At 39.6% G+C, this 23,238-nt stretch overlaps 1 protein-coding gene across 1 annotated transcript in view; it reads right to left on the reverse strand.

Annotated features, from left to right (window-relative positions):
* Positions 1–3,941: 3,941 nt before the first annotated feature.
* Positions 3,942–23,238, reverse strand: part of LOC126236021 (U3 small nucleolar RNA-associated protein 14 homolog B) — a 60,346-nt gene continuing 41,049 nt past the window's right edge. The window contains exons 5-9 of the mRNA XM_049945043.1: positions 19,617–19,768; positions 10,754–10,955; positions 7,370–8,529; positions 4,377–4,599; positions 3,942–4,229 (exon numbers count right to left, since the gene is read on the reverse strand). Coding sequence (XP_049801000.1) covers positions 4,029–4,229; positions 4,377–4,599; positions 7,370–8,529; positions 10,754–10,955; positions 19,617–19,768 — 1,938 coding nt within the window. The 3' untranslated portion in view covers positions 3,942–4,028. The remainder of the gene's footprint in view (positions 4,230–4,376; positions 4,600–7,369; positions 8,530–10,753; positions 10,956–19,616; positions 19,769–23,238) is intronic.

Consider the following 23,238-nt stretch of genomic DNA (forward strand, 5'->3'; position numbering starts at 1 on the left):
TGAAACTGGCAAATCACACATCAAATTTTAATTTTTTGCTTCTTTAGTACTAACTTTGTTTGCAACACTTTTGCAGGCCATATCAACATTTTCCACTGGGTATACATGAAAAATTACATCATTGTACAAGGACTGTTCAAGAAATTCCAGAAATTTCTCCACAAAATTTTTCTACATTTATCTTTTACTTATTGTGCTTGGTCTCCCACAAAAATACTCTCCTCTACAATTCATGCACTGTTCCCAACGCTGTTTCCACTTCTGGATCATGCGAAGTGCTGCCTGCAAATTTTCTTTTATCTCCAGAATGAGATTTTCACTCTGCAGCTGAGTGTGCACTGATATGAAACTTCCTGGCAGATTAGAACTGTGTGCCTGATTGAGACTTGAATTTGGGACCTTTGCCTTTCACGGTAGAGCACTTGCCTGCCGAAGGTGCCAGGAAGTTTCTTTTATCACATCTATCATTGCAAATCTTCATTCTTTCAACTGGATTTTCAACTTTGGAAATAGAAAAAAGTCCACAGGGGCCAGGTCTGGAGAGTACAGAGTTGAGGCAACACAATGATTTTGTTTTTTGTGAAATAGTCATGCACCAACTGGTATGATTGTGCAAGTGTGTTATTGTGATGCAAGAGCCATGAATTGCCTTGCACACATTTCAAGTCATTTCCTTTTCACATTTTTTCTCAGGTGTCATAATATGTTCTGATAGTACCATCAATTAACAGTTCATTCTTGTGGCACAAAGTCATGATGAAGTATTCCTTCAAAGCAAAAGAAAACTATCAGCATGGCTTTGACGTTTGAACTGACCTGACAAGCTTTTTTTTGGTCTCGAAGAACATTTCTCAACCCACTGTGAAGACTGAACCTTGGTCTCAACAGTATATCCATAAACCCACATTTCATCACCAGGTATGATTCTCTTAAGCAACATCTCATTCTCATTTGCGCTACCGAAAAGCTCTTCACAGATTTTGAAGTCTTGACTCACGAGCTGCAGGACGAGCTAGATGGCAGCACAATGCATTCCAAGATGCTGTGCCAGGATTTCATGACATGATCCAACTGAAATGTTACATTCTTCTGAAATCTCTTGGACAGTCATTATTTGATTGGCATGCACAATTTCATTAATGTTACAGACATGAACATCACCGCTAGACGTCAAAGGGCATCCTGACTGAGGGTCTTCTTTAATTTCCGTCAGCCATTTTTAAACCATGTGAACCATTTGTAACAAAGTACGACTTAAATACTCATCACTGTAGGCTTCCAGCACTATTTGGTGCGTCTTTGTAAAGGTTTTCTTTAGTTTCACACAAAATTTAATGCAGGCACTTTGCTCCTCTAACTCTGCCATCTCGAAATTTGCAAACTGTGTGACACAATGTTCTACTCAATACAGCGCTGAACAGTAACAGATATACAAAAATGCAACTTCCAGCAGTTACACATCAAACACAGGTGTTTGCTGGGATGCCAACTGCATTTCACCCCGACACACCATCGGCGCAAAATTACGAATGTTCCAGAATTTGTTTGTGAAACCTTCCTTGCTTCAGGCTCCTGAATGTCTGGCATTCTTTACTTTATCTGATTCAATCTGCATATGTTCCCCTTTGTGATGCCATATTTTTTTCCTGCTGCACACTTGTTTGTGACCTCTACTTTATGAATCACCATTACCTTACAATCAGCACTGTATTGTTTGAGTGAACCACTTGTGAGCTGTGAACTCATACACCCACATTTCTCAACAGAGGTATGGCTGTGATTTTAATTCGTTATTTATTGTACAATTGACAGCACGACTGTAGAAGCAAACTAAATGACAACATTACATGAAATCGTACCACTTTAGATCAACACTGTAGCCAGACTTTAAATTCATGTGCTGCAGATCAGTACCAGCTTTTGCTGCTGTTGATGAGGCTCATGTTTCATTTATTGTGATGCATTTCAAGTGTTCTGTGTGAACATATTTTTCTTAGAATTAATTTCTCTGCTGTATAAATGTATACTACTCCTCAGTATTTCTCTGACTTGAAGTCAATTTAAGTCCGACTACAAATGGATTCAAGAAGATGGCAGTTTAAATGCAAAAGGCAACAAAAAATTAAAACAAATATGGTACAGTTGACATCTGGATAAAATCAGCCAATTAAATATCACACAAACAAAATATTAGGCTACACTATAGGTCAACCTGTTACCACAACCTTTATTTGGCATTCAAATTTGTTAGTTTTGCTGATTCATAACCAAATTACCATCTTTCAACCTAGCCCTGGGGTTATGCTACACATCAACTTGCCTCCACAATCAAATCGACTGTCATCCAACATCAATAGTACCATACTCATTAAAAAGCCCAGCCCACAGTCAGCAGCACAACGAAATTTGCTGCCTGCTCACTGCTTCCCTCCCCGCATTCATCCTACTGCTTGGCCAAGCTGGCAAACAGTTGCCCCCCCCCCCCCCCCCCAAATCCTTAACAATTCTTCAAATTATATTTGCAACTGACCTTATTTGTGAAAGCCTCATCTGTAAATTTAAGATGGCCCATATCTTAATGCATTACTCTACGTACAAATGTTGACCTCAGCAGTGTTGTGAAAGGTGTTTGTGCTAGAGGGAATTCAGTCAGTTCATACATGTAGTGGTGCAATCTCTAGACCAGACAGAGAACTTTTCAGACAGCCATCAGGAGTTTGACACTGATTATACTGAAATCATGGAGCTTGTTCAATTAAAAAGTTGGCTAGAACTTTGAAGAGATTTCAATGAAAACAACGTAAAAGTACAGGAGGCCAAAAGCTGTGTGTATGCCATAAAAAAACAGTATCTGCAAAAGCAGGCAATACTTTGACAGTTACCTTTACACAAAACATTTTTGGGCTACAACTTACACCGCAAGAAGTAAGTGTGGAAACACATTTTCAGGAAGACAGAGTACCTTCTCACATTTTAGTAGTAAATGTTAATATTGTTAACAGCTTACTTTCAAATCCAGTGATTTCTCAGAATGAGGATCACTGTATGGCCCACATACTCAACAGATTTCACATTTTGTGACTTTTTTCCCTTGGGTTTACCCGAAGAGTAATGCATCATGATAACACGCCACATACACCCAAAGTGGTGAAATAACAGCTCCAGCAGGTTGTTGTTCAGCATTATTGCAGAATGTGACAAGTAATTTCTCAGGGCTCAGCTGGAAAATAGTGTACATCTCCACCAACGTCATCTTACCAGAGTAAAACTCATTCCTTATCTATTCTTTAAGGCTTTTTACCTAAATTAAAGCAATAAACAAAAAATAAGAAAGGTAACTTTTTTCACTTTTCAAAATTGCTCTTTATTCTGCTCACCCTGCATAAGATAAATGTGGAGTAGAGTCTATGCAGGGGATAAAATAAAGAGGGATATGCAGCCAGGAGAACGTTTATGGCTTGGGAATAATTTAGGCAGGCAATAGAGGTCATGTTACATTCATGGATTACTCTCACCTACTGCCCTTCCCCTTCCCTCACCTCTTTCCATATTCAACCCAATGTGGTTACAGCTTCAGAAGAGAGGATCACTCACTCCCTCTCTCTTTGTGTGTATGTGTTTTCCACATCAACAACCATACAGCTATTAGTAATCAACATTTTGTTCACATGTCTAATCACTGCTCCACTTATGTACATGGTGGGTGCCTGTCTTTCTTCACATTACTGATTATGTTTTCTTTAGGTGTCTTATTGAGCTGTATTTTTATTTTGACGAACCTTTTCTACATAAATCTATTTACAACAACATTGCCAAAATTTTTAGGGCTAACAATTAAATGCACAACTATAACCCAGAGTACATATTTCACATTTTCCACGACAAATATGCACATTATTATTGAAAGACATCTATTGAAAGTTAAAAAGAGAGACAAGAACAACAGGAAAATATAAATTTATTTTACACCAGCCAAAATGCAGTACATCATAAATACAAATTGTCTGTTAAAGCAATGTAACACGGAGCTATTTCCGTTTAGCAACAGGTTTCTTTTTCAAAAGAAGATCCTCATCGATAGGCTTTATTATCTTTCCAAGGTACGTCTTATACTTGGGTGCTGTAAGCTTTCTGTGGGATGACTGTGTTACCCATGTTGCACCAATTGGAGCTCGGACGCTTGCTTCATAATCTTTGACTGTTGTAAATGGGAATGGCACCTCGCTCACCTATCAAAAAATACATTATGTTCCTATACACCATTACACGACATAAATAACAAAAAAATGCTATATCATCAAACACAAACATTTTCATCAGCAACACAAAACATTAAACAAATGATTTTCACAGAGTTACTGAAGACATTTCATTACCTGATGTTCTTTTATTTTAACATCCTTTTCTTCATTTATTATCACATCTCCTTTATTGGAGTCTTTTCGAGGAGGTGGCTTTGGGAATTTAATTATAAATCGCTTCTTTTTCTTCTTTGGAACACTAGCCAGAATACCTTTACCTCCCCAAGTCCCCCAACCTGGTAAGGAAAGGTCTATGTCTTCTGGCTCTGATTTCTTCACAGCCTCTTCTTTCTCCTTCCTATAAACAGTTAAACATTTAATAATCTACGTAAGGCAAATAAAATTAAAATCTAATAAAAATGGAACAAATACTTATTTATTTATTTATTTTAGTTTAGTTTTATGTCCCATGGATCACTTGTACATTTAATTGTAATGATGTGAAATGAGTAATTTTACACTCTTATTACAGAATCATATGTAAATAAAACTACACACTGGCCATTTGCAAGTTGATTTTTAATACAGATGCAGACTAGTAATTCTTCCTACCCACCAACAGTCACATATACTGCAATTCTTATACAGATCAGTGCTCATCAAGGAGAAAATTTTTCAGTTTGTATTCAGATCTAACATTGCTGTCTTTCATACATTTTATGTCACTGGACAATTGATCAAAAATGTTGGAGGCAGCTGTGCGCATCCCCGCCCCCTTTTTTGGTTAAATATAGTCCTAATGTGGAATAATTAGTGTCATTTTCCCCCCTGATATTGTAATTATGTACGTCATTGTTCCTTTCAAACTGTAATGCGTTATTTACAACAAACTTTATGAGTGAATAGTTATGCTGTGAAGTAGTAGTCAAAATTACTAGCTCCTTAAACAGATGTCTACAAGTTGATCATGGGTGAGCACGACATATTATTCTTACAGTACATTTCTGAGCAATGAAAACGTTCTTACCGCAAGAGAGGTTAACTCAGAGCATTATTCCATACATTATTGAATGAAAATATGCAAAATAAGTTAACTTACTGATTTGTCTCTTCCTAAGATTTGCACAATTGGTGGCAAGATTAAGTCACACAGACAGGTGGGAGATTTACAGGATCTGTTTTGTAAAAGCGGGAAGGTGTCTGTTTTGTAAAAGAGGGAAGGTGTGTAGACGATACACATTTTAAGAATGAGACAGGTAAGGCATCACTGCCTCATATAATCTCTCATGGACTCTCATTCTGGCTGACTGAAAGTTCCTTGTCTTTCATTGCCTTTCTCGAGATGTTGGAATCTCTGGTTATGAAGGCTCGTAAGTTGTTTGATTTTGTTACACAACTGCTAATCTGTCGTTGCAACTATACAAAATCGTATGGTATCAGATACACAAACCACTGCCACAACATGCCTAAATAGCAATAAATGTTATCTGAAGAGAAAAGTGGCCCATAAACTTTGGTAGAGGACATAACACCAAATACATTCTCTTTAGGAGAATCACAAATGTGTCCCCACAGACACATGAGAGTAATTTGTGACTTAAAGGCATTCATTTTAATGTTTTATCTTACTAGACACATGAAACTTAAGTTTTCCACTAGATACCAACATCTGTGCCCAACATCTCCCCACTGCAACCAGTAGAAATCTCTGCAAAAATAAACTGGGGTTCATAACAGAGGGTATTGAGCGTGAGCACACAATATGATTTGACATGAACATGTTTCCACAGAATGCATGAGCCCATTGCAGCTCATAGCTTGTGTGTTTTGTAGATCAATCTGTGTGTCTGGAGAATGTTTCTCGCACATGCTTCACTTTAGTTTGTTGCACCACAAGTGATTTCTTTAGTCTTTCAGAGCTCTTGCCAGAAATTTTGTACGAAATTTCTGCTAAACACTAGCAACCAAGTTTTGAACTACACAACAGTGGGTTTTTATGAAGAGGAGGAAAAATGCAGAGATATAGTCTTTCAACTGTTTTCTGTCTCTCTCCACACACACACACACACACACACACACACACACACACACGCAAGCCATTGTCAAGTATGTGGTAGATGGTTTATAGTGTTGTTCTTAGTTGCTCCAATTCGTGACTTACCAAATTAGTACCCACCACTGTTTGACATTCTATGTGGGCATGAGTCCACATCAATGGCCTCCACCAAACTGTGGCCAAGAGACAGCTGGATCATCCAGTTAATGAATATGCTGCTCAACATGATCTGCTTGACTTCAATGACTGCTTCAAGGCCTTTGCCTTTGTGATTCTTCCCATCAGTACAAGCTTTTCTGATCTCTTCAGGTGGGAACTATGCTTGCAACATATCCTGTCAACACCTGCACAGTCCTTTCCCTTTGTTTACTTCTCTCCTCTGTCCTTTCCTGCCAACACAGCCTCCCGATGCTGCAGCTAATAGCACTGTCATGTCTTCACCATTTCCCTGAGCGCACCACAGGCAAAACTAGCATCTTCCTCCACCCCTACCCTGTTATCCCTCCCCCTCCCCACCCTACACTTCACGTGTGCTCCCACTAACCAGTCCAACAAAAATCACTCTCACCTCAGGCGCAATCAGGCACAGTACCTGGAGATGACAGAGGCCGAGTGTGAGTGTGTGTGTACAATTGCTTTGTCTACATCTAACAAAGACTTCATCCAATAATATCTAGCAATCTTTCTTCACTAAAATAATTGCTTGTAATTAGCTTTTTTCTTTTGTGACCCTCTTACAGAGAGTTTTGAAATTCACTAATTTCATGGATCTGTGTTACGAATATATAGTGTGAGAAAATATAAAGTGGAATTAAACAGTTCAAACAGAAGTTGTACAAAAAATGTCTAGTTATGAAAATAAACAAACAACTAATGCAACATCTCATTTAAACCTAACTTCTGCATCTGTGTTTACTAAGTACTAATGCTCAATTAGCATCTCTGGGTTACCCATGTGTCAGGTGACTAAGTGCTAAAGTGCTACATTCAGCAACAGTTTCCTCATAACACTCTACATCCATCATAATCTACAAAAATATAACAAAAAGCTACAGTGCACACAGGTACTCACCTGAATTGTTCCACAACGTCATCATCTGCAAAAGCTTCCGTAATTGTTAGTTGTCTTGAACTCTCGTCACCCTCATCATCGAGAGCTTCTTCCATATCTGCCACATCTGGTAACTCTGAGTCTAAAGGCTTGGCTTTAACAGCAATAAACTTCTTGGGATCGATATCAGTCTTTGCTCGGTTCACCTGCTGCACTCCTGAGATGGTGTCGGTCATCTTCTGCAGCTCAGTGATCTCCTGCGACGAGCTTTGCTGAGTTGCTCCTTCTGACAATGCCTCATCTAGCTCTGGGTGTTTCACCTGCTTCTTCATTTCCAATGATACTGGCATTTCACCATCACTATTGTCATCATTGGCAGTCGGTCCTTCCACGTTACTTAAGAATTCTTTTTGATATTTTGCTATCCTCTTGTTAACAGAGGCTCTCATTTTTTCTTCCATCTTTTGAAATAGTTCTTCAACACTTTCACCACTGCCAGCTCCATTAACAGAGATCACAGGACTGTCTTTGTTTTTGCTCTCTTCTGTCTCTCTCACCTCTACTTTAGTCTCTCCTACATCATCACTTGCACACAATGGAGTTACTTGCCAACAACCACTTGAACTAATAAATTCTATTGTATTGTTGGCAACTTTATCATCACCATCAAACACAAATTTTCTTTTCTTCTTTGTTTTAGATGGTGACTGTTTCTTCCTTTTGACTTTTTCATTACTTACAATAACTTCCTTTGAATTGTCTGAATCCTGGTGATTTCTGTTTTCTTCTTCCAAAACATAAGTATGCTTAACATTAATTTCCTTGTTAATGTTATCTGACATTGTCCCTTCACTCATTCCTTGATTTTCATTCTGAACTAATTCTTTATTTTCATTAGAACTATTCACTTTGTTACTTGACTTCGATTCCTCTGGGCTGGATTCACCCTTGTTCTCCTGTTGTTCTCTCATACTCTTTTGTTCCCAGAACCTTTTGTAGCCTCTCAGGAAATTTTCGACTTCTGACTCTGTTTTCCCAGTGACCCAGGGATTATCTGAGTTACTCATGCTATTGACATTTATATCTTCTTCAACTGCTTCATCACTACTGCTCTCTTCAATTTGTATCTTCTTAGTGAGGTCACGGCTGATAGCTAGTTGTTCCGCCAGCTCCTGTCGTGTCTACAACAAAAGAATGAATTATACCCAGTACTGCAAACAAGAATTTTAGAAGAGGATTCCTATATCTCTAAGCTGACATTAAAAATGAATTCAGAACTTCACTTACTACAATAATTGCAACTTTGGCTCTCGTTCTTAAGCAATTGTCTTATAACTCAAGAAAGAGATATGACAAACAAAACAACAATGAAATAAAAAATAAAAAGAACTTTGACATAACAAGCAAATGAAAACTGATGAATTTTATTCTAGTGTGTCTGGTGCTTCCTGGCAACCATATTTTCTCCCCCTCTTCATTAGAATGTATTGGTTTCCAACCATCTTTCTGATTTTATAGCCACAAAATAAAGTAATTTCTGCAGGCAGATTTTCCTTCATTGCTTCAAGTTGGATTGAATCAAGTTTCTTGTTTCCTTGCCTGATTAGAATTCAATTTAACATTATAGTGCTTTATAGATCACATAATAAAGTAAAAACTACAGTTGACACTGAATTAATGTACCTGCTTTTAAGGAAATACCACTTTTAATGAATACTTTCGTCAGTACCGGCGAAACTCCCATAACACCAATGTTACTTCTCCTCATTTTCAACAAACTCCAGTTTAAGAAAAAGTCTGCTTTTAAGCAATAGACATGAAATATTCTGCAGACTGAAATCCAGTTACATGATTACTAAAATGTTCCTGTGAGCTTCTGATTTCTTTGTATTTCACACAGGTCATAACTTTTGTCCTGTTGCACAATAAATGGTGATCGACTCAATTAGTTAATGTGTGCCTAGAGCATAGCCAATAACTCGATTTCCCTTGTAGCGACACTGACAGATGGACTGAAAGAATCAGAAATAGATTTCTGTGCAACTTAGGTCATGTGACCTGACGTCACAGTCACTGAGCCCATGAAAGTACAAACTGCGAAAAGTGTAGTCTTTTGGTTACTGAAACATCAAAGTTATCAACTTTATTTCTGTGGAGTTATGCCCTGCAAACATAGAATGGTCACAGTTCACCAAAAGCTGATGATGGCAGTCTTAATGTGAATCTTTCCAACATGGCGAAGAAATACAATGCAGTGCCATCTACACGTACAGCATATTCTAAAATAAGGAAGTGTTATTAAATGCCGAAGCTAACAACTCCTATGGATCCAAAAAAGAACATTCATATGCCTACATTCAGTGAGATGAAAAATATTCTTCTAAGGTAGTTTCACGGTTTCATGGACAGAGAAGTGGAAGAATTTCTGTATAAGCGTATAAGCAAGAGATTGCCCATGAGACCACTCAAAGCTGGCACTGAAAATTCCAGAGCAACGATTGGCTGGTTGAATCATTTTAAGACAACATTATAATATATTGTTCCAAAATGTAAGTGAAGAAAGTGAGGTGCGGATCACAGAAAGTGTGCCTATTGCAAAAACATTACATTGCCATGACTGACACACGGTTATGATCCCAGGTACATTTTGAATGCTGATGAAACTGACATTGTTTATAATTTACATCCTGCAGAATCATATTCTGTTAAGGGAGAAAAATGCGACAGAGGTAAAAAAAAAAAAAAAAAAAAAAAAAAAAAAAAAAAAAAATGTAAAGAAAGGATGGCGACACTACTGCGTATAAATAGTGATGGAAGTGAAAAGTTTACACCACTATTAATTCCTAGGCATTTCCAAAACATAAAAACATACAAAATTATAACATCCAAAATCAGACATACATTACATATAATAACAATTTGCAGGCTTTGGACAGTAGTAATTTCATGCATATTTTTTAAACCTTATCCAGAGTCTCCAACCAAACAAAGCATTTTCTGCCAGAGCAACACACACTATAACATGAAAACAAAACATTGTTTTCTCTTGCCTTAGAGATATAAGAAATGAGATACAATGTTGAAGAAATTTTTCATTATGACCAGAAGGGTCTAACAGGAAAGTATCATATATAATACTTTGCGTCTTAAGCTATACAATCTCATATATGAGCATACCACTGAAAAGATGAATGACATAAGTATTAGTGTCAGTGTTGCTGGCAAAAAGCTGAAATCGTTAAGATTGAACAAAACTCCAGGGCTTGATGCAAACCCTGTCAGATTCTGGTCAAACGCCACCCCACAATTGTGTGTTAGTGATCTAGGCCACGGAGGCGGGTACATGACAGTGGTGAAGCTAGTTAAAATTGGTATTACTGTTAAGATCTTTCAAAAATTAAATACCTGATCATTGTATTTGGCACGTACTGCACGGCTGCGTGCCCATTTCCCTGTGTTTCTATGCCTCAGTGTCATCCTTTCTTCAGCCCTTGCTCTCTCAATCTGCTCCAATTGTTTCAGAGCAGCCTCAGGATCTGTCTTTTGCAGGTTTTCAAAATCTTTCAGCTGTTGCTTGATTTTCTGACGACGCAGCGTACGATGATAACTGGTACGAGAAAAAGTAATTTTGTAATAATACCTTTGAAAAGTCCTGAACAGCACATCTTCAACTGAGTTTCGAATGAACAATCAACTGACAGTACAAATTCATAAAAAAATTCAGTCTTTTAAAAATAAATTTACACATTTTACAGATTTAGTTGTTCATATGTTTACCATGTCTGTGTGTTGAGACATACCACAAAGGCTAATTGAAATGACTGGTGCACGATTATCAGACTGTGCAATTACAGGAAATTGACTGAATCCTTTTCAAACCAAACCAACCATTTTGGCAGAGGGAGAAAGAGAAAGAGAGGGAGAGGGGGGGAGAGAGAGAGAGAGAGAGAGAGAGAGAGAGAGAGAGAGAGAGAGTGGGGGGGGGGGGGGAGAGAAATTGCTAGTCAGTACTTACAATGAGGAGGATAAATTCCCATACTGCTTATAGACTTATTACAAGACGAACAGAACTTTTCTAGCTTTTGGATCTATTAGTTCCTTTGTCAGGGACGAGCACGGATAGGTTGGGAAGGAGTCACAGGCCACTCAGACCCCTGTTTGAGACTGATTCAACTGCTGTGAGGATGAGGGGGTGACAATTATGAATAAGGAAGTGTCAGACACAGTAGGAGATAAAGAACTGTACATTAGTAAGTACTCAGCATCAGTCCAGATATGGTGGAAGTACTGAGGGAGAAATGAGAAGTGGAACAATTAGTGCTATTAAAGGCTAAGAAAGCAGAAAGGATACTAGAGAGAGAGAGAGAGAGAGAGAGAGAAATGGCAAAAAAACATAAAGAAAGAGGTAAAGAGTACCATGTAGAGTAACAATGAAATACTACAAACAAAAGAAAAATAAATACATCCATTAATAAATCTCCTCCCCCCTTTACTCACTCATATTATTTTTTATATATATTTATCTTTTCCTTCAAAGGCATTTGCTTTTGCTCCCTTGTCACCTTCTCTCCTTTCCTCTTAGTTCTCAATTAGAAACCTCTCATTCTTTATAAATCGAACTACCTTGTATCAAGCAGCCTCAAACTTCTGATTACTTTACAAATGAGTTAATGTTAAGCATGTGATGCTAAGCATATAAACAAGAAAAATTTTAGAAAAGGTTTGAGATTACGTTAAGGTTATGGGATGTCGCCGAGTGCTCTCATTATCAAACACTGGAAGACTATAGTCTGGGTAATTTCAGCTCCATTTTAAGCAAAAGCAAATTTTTTACACATCTCAATGTTTACGTTGTTATAGCTCATGAACTGTGAGTCGTACAATGACATAGTTTTGCAGGTGCGTTCAGTGGTTTATGAGGACATGTTGCAAATAGAGTCAGAAGTAAAGAAGTAATAAATTAAAAAGTCATGCCCAATGCAGAAGTTTTACTGCATGACCTGTGGAAACGTAGTACGTGAAAAACTTTTTTTTCCTTTTATCATTTTGTGAGGTCTAGCCGAGAAAAAGTTTCACAAAGGTTTGAAATTGTGTACAAAGTTTGGTGCGAAACACTAAGTACTCTAATTCCCAAATACTGGATGACTATAGTCTGGGTATTTCCACGTGGCAAGTTACACTGCCACAAGACATATACACTGGTTCTGACTGTAATACTTCTCTTACTATGTTAAAATCTTTAGTATAACACTTTATCTCTTCATTAGTAAATTATGACAACATTTTAAATTTGGTCACCAATTATTTGAAATATTGAGAACCAAATTTATGTTGCCAACAGGAAGTGGTAAGATAGGCAACCTGCTATGGTAACTGTGCGCCATGGACCATGAACCAGTCTAGTTCTTGCAATTGCTAAGGAACAGCTGATGCTTGCTAAAGAACAACTGCCAGTTGCTACAAAACAACCAACAATTAATATGGAACAGCCAACTACTGCTTCAGAACACTTAACCAATAATACTGGAAGGAAATGTACAGGTCGAAATATGTTAACTACAGCAAAGTCTGTGGATGAACTATTTGTATGTATTCGACAGTTAATGCACTACAATGTTTGACAGAGATTGCTGTGGAACCAATTAGTGCAATATTTCGTGTAGTATGGCAACATGACTACAAGACATAATCTGAGTGCTTATGATTGTGGACGAGCAGTTGGATGGCTCGGAAGTATCATTACTGTGGCCACAGTAATGTGTGTGTCCGAAAGTACCATATTGCAATTAAAATGGTTACCGAAGGTGAAAATGTTGTAAAAAAGCATGCCGGTGATCGTAGACAGTCCACCACACTGCAAGAGGATTGATATGTACACCTAGTGCCGAAAAGAACAGACATCTCTCTCCTAGGCAGATCACTGCAGACCTTACTATCACTACCAGTACACATGTCTCAACCAGCACCATTTCATGACGATTAAAACTGAATTGGTTTGTATGCTCACAAGCATGTTAAATGCATCCCACTTCAACAACACCATTGTTAAGTTTGTTGGGATGGGGAGCAGTTTGGCTGGGGAAAACAGTGATCCAGAGTGATGTTCTCCGACAAATCCCATTCAAATCCCACTTCACTGTAGAAAGCGATTCTAGCCACCTGTTACTGTGGAGACAGACAGACAGACAGAGAGAGAGAGAGAGAGAGAGAGAGAGAGAGAGAGAGAGAGAGAGAATGTGCATGCCTATGCGTTATGGTGTGGGCAAGAATTAAGCACAATGGCCGAACACTGTTGGTTATCTTCGTGCAATGTCCATTACAGCACAGTGATAGTGCAGGGAGATTACTGGTATTCTGAATCCTGTTTAGGGGTGTGGTAGACCCCGAGTTTTTGTTTGCGGTTGACAATACCTGCTCATACAGGACTGCTGAGGTATCAGACACACTGGAAAGTGAAGATAGGGAACATATGGAATGACCTGCATACTTCCCAGACCTAAATGCTATAGAGCTTGCCTGAGATGCTGCTGGCAGACATGCTTCTCAATGAACACTCCCTCCCCTCCCACTTCCCCACATCCTAGTCCATCCTACTCGCACTCCTAAACCTTTGCCACAGGAATCATATTCCTGTGGAAGACCCAGGTACAAGAACTACCTACCCCATCCACCCACCAAGAAATTCCTATTCCAGTCCTGTCACAAGCTTATCCAACCTGATCACACACCAGGGCACCTACGAAAGCAGCCATGTTATATACCAGATCTACATCTACATCTACATGGTTACTCTGCAATTCACACTTAAGTACCTGGCAGAGGGTTCATCGAACCATTTTCATACTACTTCTCTACCATTCCACTCTTGAATGGTGCGTGGGAAAAAAGGAACACCTAAAACTTTCCGTTCGAGCTCTGATTTCTCTTACTTTATTATGATGCCATTTGGAAGAGAAAGTTAGCGATTGATATTTCATAAATAGATCTCAAAGCAAAGAAAACCACCTTAGTTTCAGTGACTGCAACCCCAACTCACGTATCGTACCAGTAACACTCTCACCTCCATGGTGCGATAACACGAAACGAGCTGCCCTTCTTTACACTTTTTCGATGTCCTCCGTCAATCCTACCTGGTAAGGACCCCACAGCGCACAGCAACATTCCAGCAGATGACAGACAAGTGTAATGTAGGTTGTGTCTTTGGTGGGTTTGTTGCATCTTCTAAGTGTTCTGCCAACAAAGTGCAGTCTTTGTTTCACCTTCCCCACAATACTATCCATGTGGTATTTCCAATTTAAACCCACATGTATGGAACAGACACTGACATTGCTGTAACACATGACCTATTGGTGTAACACTTATTTCATTGTTAAGTTGCCTCATTGTTGTCATTCTAACCAACACAGGTTCCTTGTCTGAAACTCGGGCGTGGACTGACTGTCTCTCGACCAAAAATCGGGCCCTTATATATCATCACAATAATAGGTACTGAAACTACACAGTGTTCAAAGTTAAATTTACAGAAATTACAATTAAAACTTAACTCATTAAATTAACTGAATACATCGAAAAATTGGCACTTTTTAACAGTTTCTTTTACTACAAGGGTTAAGCTGAATTATTTGTTTAAATGATGAAATTAACATATGTAGTTACACAAACAATACTTCTGATGAGACTGGAAATTACTTTGGAATTAATTAAGGGCTGGCTTTGCTAACATGTTTTCGAATAGAGAAAATTAAACACTTTAAAAATACTATTAGTTCATCTTCCCAATGTTTATAATTAGTACAGAATTTATATTTTTTTATATGTCAATAGAATTTAAGTTATGAAACAATTACTGATTTCGCCCTATAATGAAAGATACTACCTAGTAATAGTCAAAATGATTTAGAAAATCAATTACATACGTAAAACAAAGCACACAATTAGATTTGGTGTTATATTCTTTAAAACTGAGGGGGCAACCTTTTTCTCTTTTATGGAAATGCAGATAATATTCACGTATGTTAATGGTAATTAGCTAAAATTGAAAAAATGACTTTTAAGGAGGCAGATGGCAAAAGAAGATGGAAAGTAAAAATATCATAGCTTGCTTCGTCGCAGACAGACAGAGCCAGGAGGACACAAAAGCAGACTAGCGCTGGCAGAAAGGACACTCCTGGCCAAGAGAATTCTACTAACATCAAACACAGGGCTTAATTAGAGGAAGAAATTTCTGAGAATGTACGTCTGGTGCACAGCATTGCATGTAGTGAAACACTGACTGTGGACGAATGTTGAAAATTAGGTGGACTGATAAGGTAAGGAATGAGGAGGTTCTGCACGGAATCAGAGAGGAAAGGAATAATAATGAATGGAAAGTTCTGGTTGAGAATAACAAATTATTGAGGAATAAAGGAGACTACTCACTGAAAAGCAGAAGCGCTGCATCGTCAGTAGATACACAAACAAAAGGTACAGAGCTTTGCTTTGCCAGCTTTCAGAATGAAATTCCTTTCTCAAGTTGTAAGAGAAACACACACACACAAAAGTGGTGGTTGTGGGGAGGATCCAGATGGGACGGGTTGTGAAGCAGCCATTGTAATCTCGCATGTTTGTGCTCTGCTGCATGTTGTGCCTTTGAGTGGTCACCCTTCTTTTTGGCAACAGTTTGATGGTGCCCATTCATTCTGGTTGATAGCTGGTTGGTTGTCATACCAATATAAAATGCTGTGCAATGGTTGCAGCAGAGCTGGTATGCAACATGCCTGCTTTCACAGGTGAGCTGGCCTCTGATGGGGTAGGATAAGCCAGTGATGGCACTGGAGTATGACATGCTGGGTGGTGGATACAGCAGGTCTTGCATCTCTGTCTTCCACAAGGCAGGGGTCTGGGAGTGGGAGTGGCATAAGGATGGACTAGGATGTTGGGTGAGCAGCAGAACACCACTTTGGGAGGGGATGGATGTATCTTGAGCAGGATGTCCCTAATTTCAGGGCACAATGATAGATAATCAAAGCCTTGACACAGGATGTGGTTCAGTCGTTCCAGTCCTGAGTGGCACTGGGTGACAAGGGGGATACTTCATGGTCATTGGTTCTTGTGAGACCTTTAGCATACTGAGCAAGGGAGTTCTCATCACTGTCAATGCATCTGCCACAGGTGGCCAAGCCGTATGGAAGGGATATTTTGATGATTTGCAGGTTTGGTGGGTTTGACGTGGACTGGGGGTGGATTGAACCATCTGACAGGAGGAGATGAACATCTAGGAAGGTGGCATGATGGGTGAAGGGGGACCAGGTGAAGTGGATGGGAGAGAAGGTGTTGAGATTGTGAAGGAATGAGAATAACGTGTGCTGGCCTTGGGTTGAGATTATAAAGATGCCATCAATAAACCTGAACCAGACCAGGTGTTTTGGAATCTAGGAATGTTTGCTCTGGGTGGCCCATGAAGAGGTTGGCATAGGAGGGTGCCATGGGGGTTCCTATGGCTGTGCCACGAATTTGTTTGCATATCTCCCTTCCAAAGGTGAAGTAGTTATGGATTAGGATGTAGTTGGTTAGGTGTACGAGGAATGAAGTGGTGAGTGGTTTTTCAAACTAAGCTGCAACCACTGTGCTGCTTTCTACATAACAACCAACCATCTGTCTGCATGAATGGCCACTGACAAACTGGCCAAGAGACAGCTGGTCCGTCCTGTTGTGTAACATGCTGCCCAACATAATGTGCTTCACTTTAATGACTGCTTCACAGTTTGTGCCATCTGGAGACTCCATACCAACATTAACTTTAATAAGCTGCTCAGGTGGAAACTCTCCCTGAAATATATTCTAAGTACCCAAAGCCTGCCTGTCCTCAACCTTCAATAGTCCCTCTCCTTCATTCATTTGTCCCCTTCTCTGCTATCACTCCAGCACTATACTGTATCTGATTCCACCAATGCACCCACTAAATTCTTTCCCCTCCTCTACTTCTCTTTTTTTCCACTCCCCCAACCCCCCCTCCCCCTGCACCTAGCAGCATTACTCTGCCCTAACCACATCTCTGCATGGTTCCACAAGCATCACTTCACCTTCCCCCACCCCTACCCTGCTATCCCTCTTCATCCCAGCCTCCTCCTTAGCTCCATCATCCATGGACTGCTTTTCCCATTTTGTGCAGTTGGCTGTACTGTGGCCTGGGACAGTGGTCGTGTGTGTGTTTTCTGGTTTAGAAAAAGGCATTTTGGGAAAAGCTCAAATGTTTTTTCATTCTGCCTGTGTCCTCTATACAGTGAGTAGCAATTTATCCTGTTCATAATACTGTCATGAATATCTCTGGACTGAAACTGGTAGATTGCTTGCCAATGCACTATGTCTCGTCACCACCACCACCACCACCACCACCTCCTCCTCCTCCTCCTCCTCCCCCCCCCCCTCTCTCTCTCTGCTGCCTCCCCAGTCATACGTTGCCTTCACTCGCCCTCACAATAGTTAGCCCCTCTTAACCTTGGGCCTAAGTGATCTGTCCCTCCATCCCAAGCCTATTCTTCTTCCCTCTCTGAAGAAGGAATGAACAGTTTCAAATAGAGAAAAGTTTTTTCTGCTTTTAATTTTATTCACAGTACTGTACTTTCGGCCCCTTTAAATCCTGTCCAGGTGTTATGTCTCTTAGTAATTTTACATATAGCAGTCACATTAATGGGACCATTGCCTATGTTTGATGTCAAAATATGGTAATCCTTCACAAATGGCAAGTGCAGCACTAGCAGCGGAGTGCATATAACACATGTTGTGGGATGCAGAAATAACTTCAGTCGTTGTCCTAATGTGGAAGCGGTGTGATTTATCTTATGTCCAAAAAGGAATGACCATTGCTTTTGCATCAAGGGTGGAAGCAAAATGGTGCTATCTAAAAATGGCACCGAGGCAACTGTGGTGCCGCACGGACCACAGATGACAAGGGTAAACAGTGACTGCGGGGATGCATGTTTGTAAGGCGCTCAACTGTGCAGTCATCAGCGCCCGTACAAAGTCCCAATTTTTTCACAGACCAATTTGGTACACAGTCCAATCTATTCACTGTCATGAATGATGATGATGATGATGAAGAAGAAATGATGAGGACAACACAAACACCCAGTCCCGGGCAGAGAAAATCCCCAACCCAGCCGGAAATTGGACCCAGGACACTGTGATCCAGAGGCAGCAATGCTAGCCACTAGACCACGAGCTGCAAACAGTCTCCACAGAAGGCACCTGGTTCATGCAACCGTGCTGACTGCTGTTGATTGGTGACAAATGCTGAAATTTGCATGCTGGTACCTCAACTCGAGATCCACTGAGTTGTGACAGGTGGCCTTTTCAGACAAATCCCGTTTTGTGCTCCATGAACCAGATGGCAGTTGGCGTATATGGTGTGAGAAATCTGAAAGCAAACACCTTGGAACAACTGTCGGAAGTGGCCAGGAGGGAGCATTATTGCTTGGGGAATGTTTTCCTGGCATTCCCTGTGTGATCTTGTCATTCTGGAAGGCACAATGGATCAATGCAAGTATATTTCTATCCTTGGTGACCATGTGCACCACTACATGCAGTTTGACATCCTCGGCACAATGGCATCTACCAACAGGACAATGCAAAGTGTCACACAGCTCACAGTGTACATGCATGGTTAGAAGAACACTAGGATGAATTTACTGTACTCCCCTGCCCACCAAACTGCTCAGATTTAAACCCAATTGAGACTCTGTGCAGGGTGTTCGCACCATTGATCCTCACTAGAGAAATGTAGCGCAGCTGACCACAGAACTGCAGTCGCCATGGATCCAAATCCCTGTCAGTACCTTTCAGAACATCACTGACTCTCTTCCTGCATTTCTCGCAGCAGTCCGTGATGCAAGAGGTGGCCATTCAGGCTTTTGACAGCTGGTCACATTAATGTGACTGGACAAGAGTAAAATATTCATTTAAAGGAAACAAACCATGTGAGGGTAAAAAAAACTGGAAAAAGATCACCCTGTGTTAGGTTTTTACTTTTTGAATAGATACCAGCAATTGTGTATTTGTGACTATTCCTACCAAAAGTAGAATTTTATACATATGTTTACACCATTTATAAAAACAAACTGGAAAAATTGAAACTGTTACAGATTTTATCCCTTTAACTGTAGTTCAGCAATTGCATAAATGTGACTTTTCATACTTCTGTCATTATCTCTTAAATACACCCCTTTGTCTGAAGATTTTTAACAACATTAAAATGGTATCTAAGTTACAGAAGAATGGCAAATCAAATTACCTCTTACTTTTTATCTTCTTCTGCCTGGCAGCCTTGGCTTCTCTGTAAGACTGCTGGGCCCTCAGCTTTGCCATCTCTTTGCGCCTCTCCATTATCTCCTCCAGGCTAAGGGGAAACTCCTCCCCTTCCTCCTCTTCATCCTCCTTTTCAACCTGAGGAAATCATAAAGCTTTTGTGAGAGACAAGATTTTCCTGTGACAAAAATAAATGAACATTTCATTTTCTGAGAGATTTTTATCATAAGGTTAACACTGTCACTGTGACTGGAAAGCTATGGAACTACTTGATTATTACTAAACTATTTCAAAATGTTGTTGTTGTTGTGGTCTTCAATCCTGAGACTGGTTTGATGCAGCTCTCCATGCTACTCTATCCTGTGCAAGCTTCTTCATCTCCCAGTACCTACTGCAACCTACATCCTTCTGAATCTGCTTAGTGTATTGATCTCTTGGTCTACCTCTACGATTTTTACCCTCCACGCTGCCCTCCAATTTCAAAATATCAACCAGCAAAATAAGCAAAACTATTTAATTTTTGTACACTTATAGTTAGTGTTCATCCTTATGATACCCAGTAAGTGCGATATTTTGTGGCCACTCATTAATAAATTGCCTGTTGGCTTCTGTCTTGGGCTCTTTGGCCGACATCTGTTCGATGATTTTTCTGACTTCTGCCAGCACGAGTGGCTGGAATTGTTAGAGCTTCACCATCTATTGCTGGTTATGGACTGGACTTGAGCTCGCAGCCGCAGATTATATATATCTGGCGCGACAATATCCAAGGGCTTTTCTGCAGTCATTTCTGGTGTGGTTCTCCCATTGCTACCTGCAGCAGTCATTCACTGTAGCATGGGAATCCAGGATCCACTCACCTTGAGGCTTTCTTCTTTCTTGTTGAAGCTATTCCCATATTTGTGTAGTTCTATAGCTTCTCTCAACAAGCGGATGTGATAGCTCTTCTCTACAGCAAGAACTTGTGTGTCTGTGGTCAGTCTCACACAGCACGTGCTCTGCCATGGCCAATTTCTCCACTTGCGCTAACCTGCAATGCCGCTAAGCTCTGTCATCGTGGTGTTGAATGATTGTCCAGTCATTCCAATGCAAATGTTTCAGCATGTATATTCCCAGCATTGCAAGTGGGTCCCTTTCCTCCTTCACTGATTTGAGACGCTCTTTGATCTCCTTTGTCGATTCATAAATAGTCTTTATGCTGTGTTTGAGCAATGCACAGCTGATTCTGTCTGCCACTCTGGGAATGTATGGCAGAAAGGCCATACCCGACATTTTTTTTCCCCGAAACATTACTTCGCTGGGTGTTTGACTCTGTGACACTTCTCGTGCAACTGTTGGAGTACCCATTGCTCCTCAGAACATTTTGCAGGTGTTGCATCTTGTGTCTGAGGTGCTACAGCTAACAAATTTGTCTCGCTTACATTATGTGTGACTTAATCATGCCCGTTTGCTGGCTCCTGTGGTGATTTGACAGCGTGTGCAGGTATCGGTTCTTATGTGTCAGTTTTCAATACACACTGGCACACAGTGGATCTGGCACTAGTATCTATTATTACTTGTCTCTTATGATGCCAGAATCCAACCTACATTTGTGAATAGAAGTATTCATCTGTGCTATGTCCCTAAACTACTGTTTTGTGTATTTTTATTTTTAGCTATTCCCATTATATTTTTGTGAAGCAGAGGACCACCAATCACCTAAAATATTGTTAGGAAGCACCTGCAAAAAATTCCCCAAGTTGCCTGGTGTACCACCCCAAGACAGGAATTGGGAATAACATCTAATTTTTAATTTACTTAATGTTCATGTCAGATCTGTCGTCACTTGAATTCCAAAAACTGCAGCTGAATATTTTCAGTTGCTTAGCGTAGTTTATTTCAAAACTTTATTCTGACACTGGAGGGTTCAAAACATTTGGCCCAAAGATCTAATAATATAACATTTCACCCTCCCCCCCCCCCCCCTCCAATCATTTACTGCATTTTCAAGGTTGATCTATTTGTTCTCATCCACAGAGCAAAGACTGCACACTGTTTATGCTTCCTAGAGTGAAAAATGCAAGACTGCCAATATCAGAAGTGTTTGGCTTCGTGTACAAATTTGACCTTCATAAACATATTGAACACACAATTTTTCATTTGGTTACTATCCAGCTGTCTTGTTATCTAAGTAATGGGATGTCCAGGATGGAGTGAGTTTATTTTATTTATTTTACGTGTCCAGTACATGAATTTATTACAATACTGGTAGAGCATTAATAACATAAAAGATTACTCACATAAAATTATCCATTTCAGAGAAAATTCAATGAAGTAAAGACAGAAAGTACGGTACGACAAGTGTTTGATAAGTAATGCAAAATATTTTTTCCTGGCCAATTTTGGTTGAAAAAATGCAGAATTTGTTGTGGAACATTGTGAAATATTCCTACAGTTTCATTAAGTTCCAATTGGTGGCGTCGCTAATATGTAGCCTTCAAATTGGCATCTGTAATGGAGGTGCTTTCCAAGTAGTGTGTTGTCATTTAGTTTTTTATAATTTATTTTATTACTATTATTATTATCATTACGGATCGGAGCGTGGAATGTCAGATCCCTTAATCGAGCAGGTAGGTTAGAAAATTTAAAAAGGGAAATGGGTAGGTTAAAGTTAGATATAGCAGGAATTAGTGAAGTTCAGTGGCAGGAGGAACAAGACTTTTGGTCAGGCGAATACAGGGTTATAAATACAAAATCAAATAGGGGTAATGCAGGAGTCAGTTTAATGATCAATAAAAAAAATAGGAGTGCAAGTAAGCTACTACAAACAGCATAGTGAATGCCTAATTGTGGCCAAGATAGACACGAAGCCCACGCCTACTACAGCAGTACAAGTTTATATGCCAACTAGCTCTGCAGATGATGAAGAAATTGAAGAAATGTATGATGAAATAAAAGAAATTATTCAGATAGTGAAGGGAGATGAAAATTTAATAGTCATGGGTGACTGGAATTCGGTAGTAGGAAAAGGGAGAGAAGGAAACGTAGTAAGTGAATATGGATTGGGGCTAATAAATGAAAGAGGAATCCGTCTGGTAGAATTTTGCACAGAGCATGACTTAATCATAGCTAACACTTGGTTCAAGAATCATAAAAGAAGGTTGTATACATGGAAGAAGCCTGGAGATACTGACAGGTTTCAGATAGATTATATAATGGTAAGACAGAGATTTAGGAACTAGGTTTTAAATTGCAAGACATTTCCAGGGGCAGATGTGGACTCTGACCACAATCTATTGGTTATGAACTGTAGATTAAAACTGAAGAAACTGCAAAAGGGTGGGAATTTAAGGAGATGGGACCTTGATAAACTGACTAAACCACAGGTTGTACAGAGTTTCAGGGAGAGCATAAAGGAACAATTGACAGGAATGGGGGAAAGAAATACAGTAGAAGAAGAATGGGTAGCTCTGAGGGATGAAGTAGTGAAGGCAGCAGAGGATCAAGTAGGTAAAAAGGCGAGGGCTGGTAGAAATCCTTGGGTAACAGAAGAAATATTGAATTTAATTGATGAAAGGAGAAAATATAAAAATGCAGTAAATGAAGCAGGCAAAAAGGAATACAAACGTCTC

This window comes from Schistocerca nitens, chromosome 2 (assembly GCF_023898315.1).
Source record: "Schistocerca nitens isolate TAMUIC-IGC-003100 chromosome 2, iqSchNite1.1, whole genome shotgun sequence".
NCBI lineage: Eukaryota > Metazoa > Arthropoda > Insecta > Orthoptera > Acrididae > Schistocerca > Schistocerca nitens.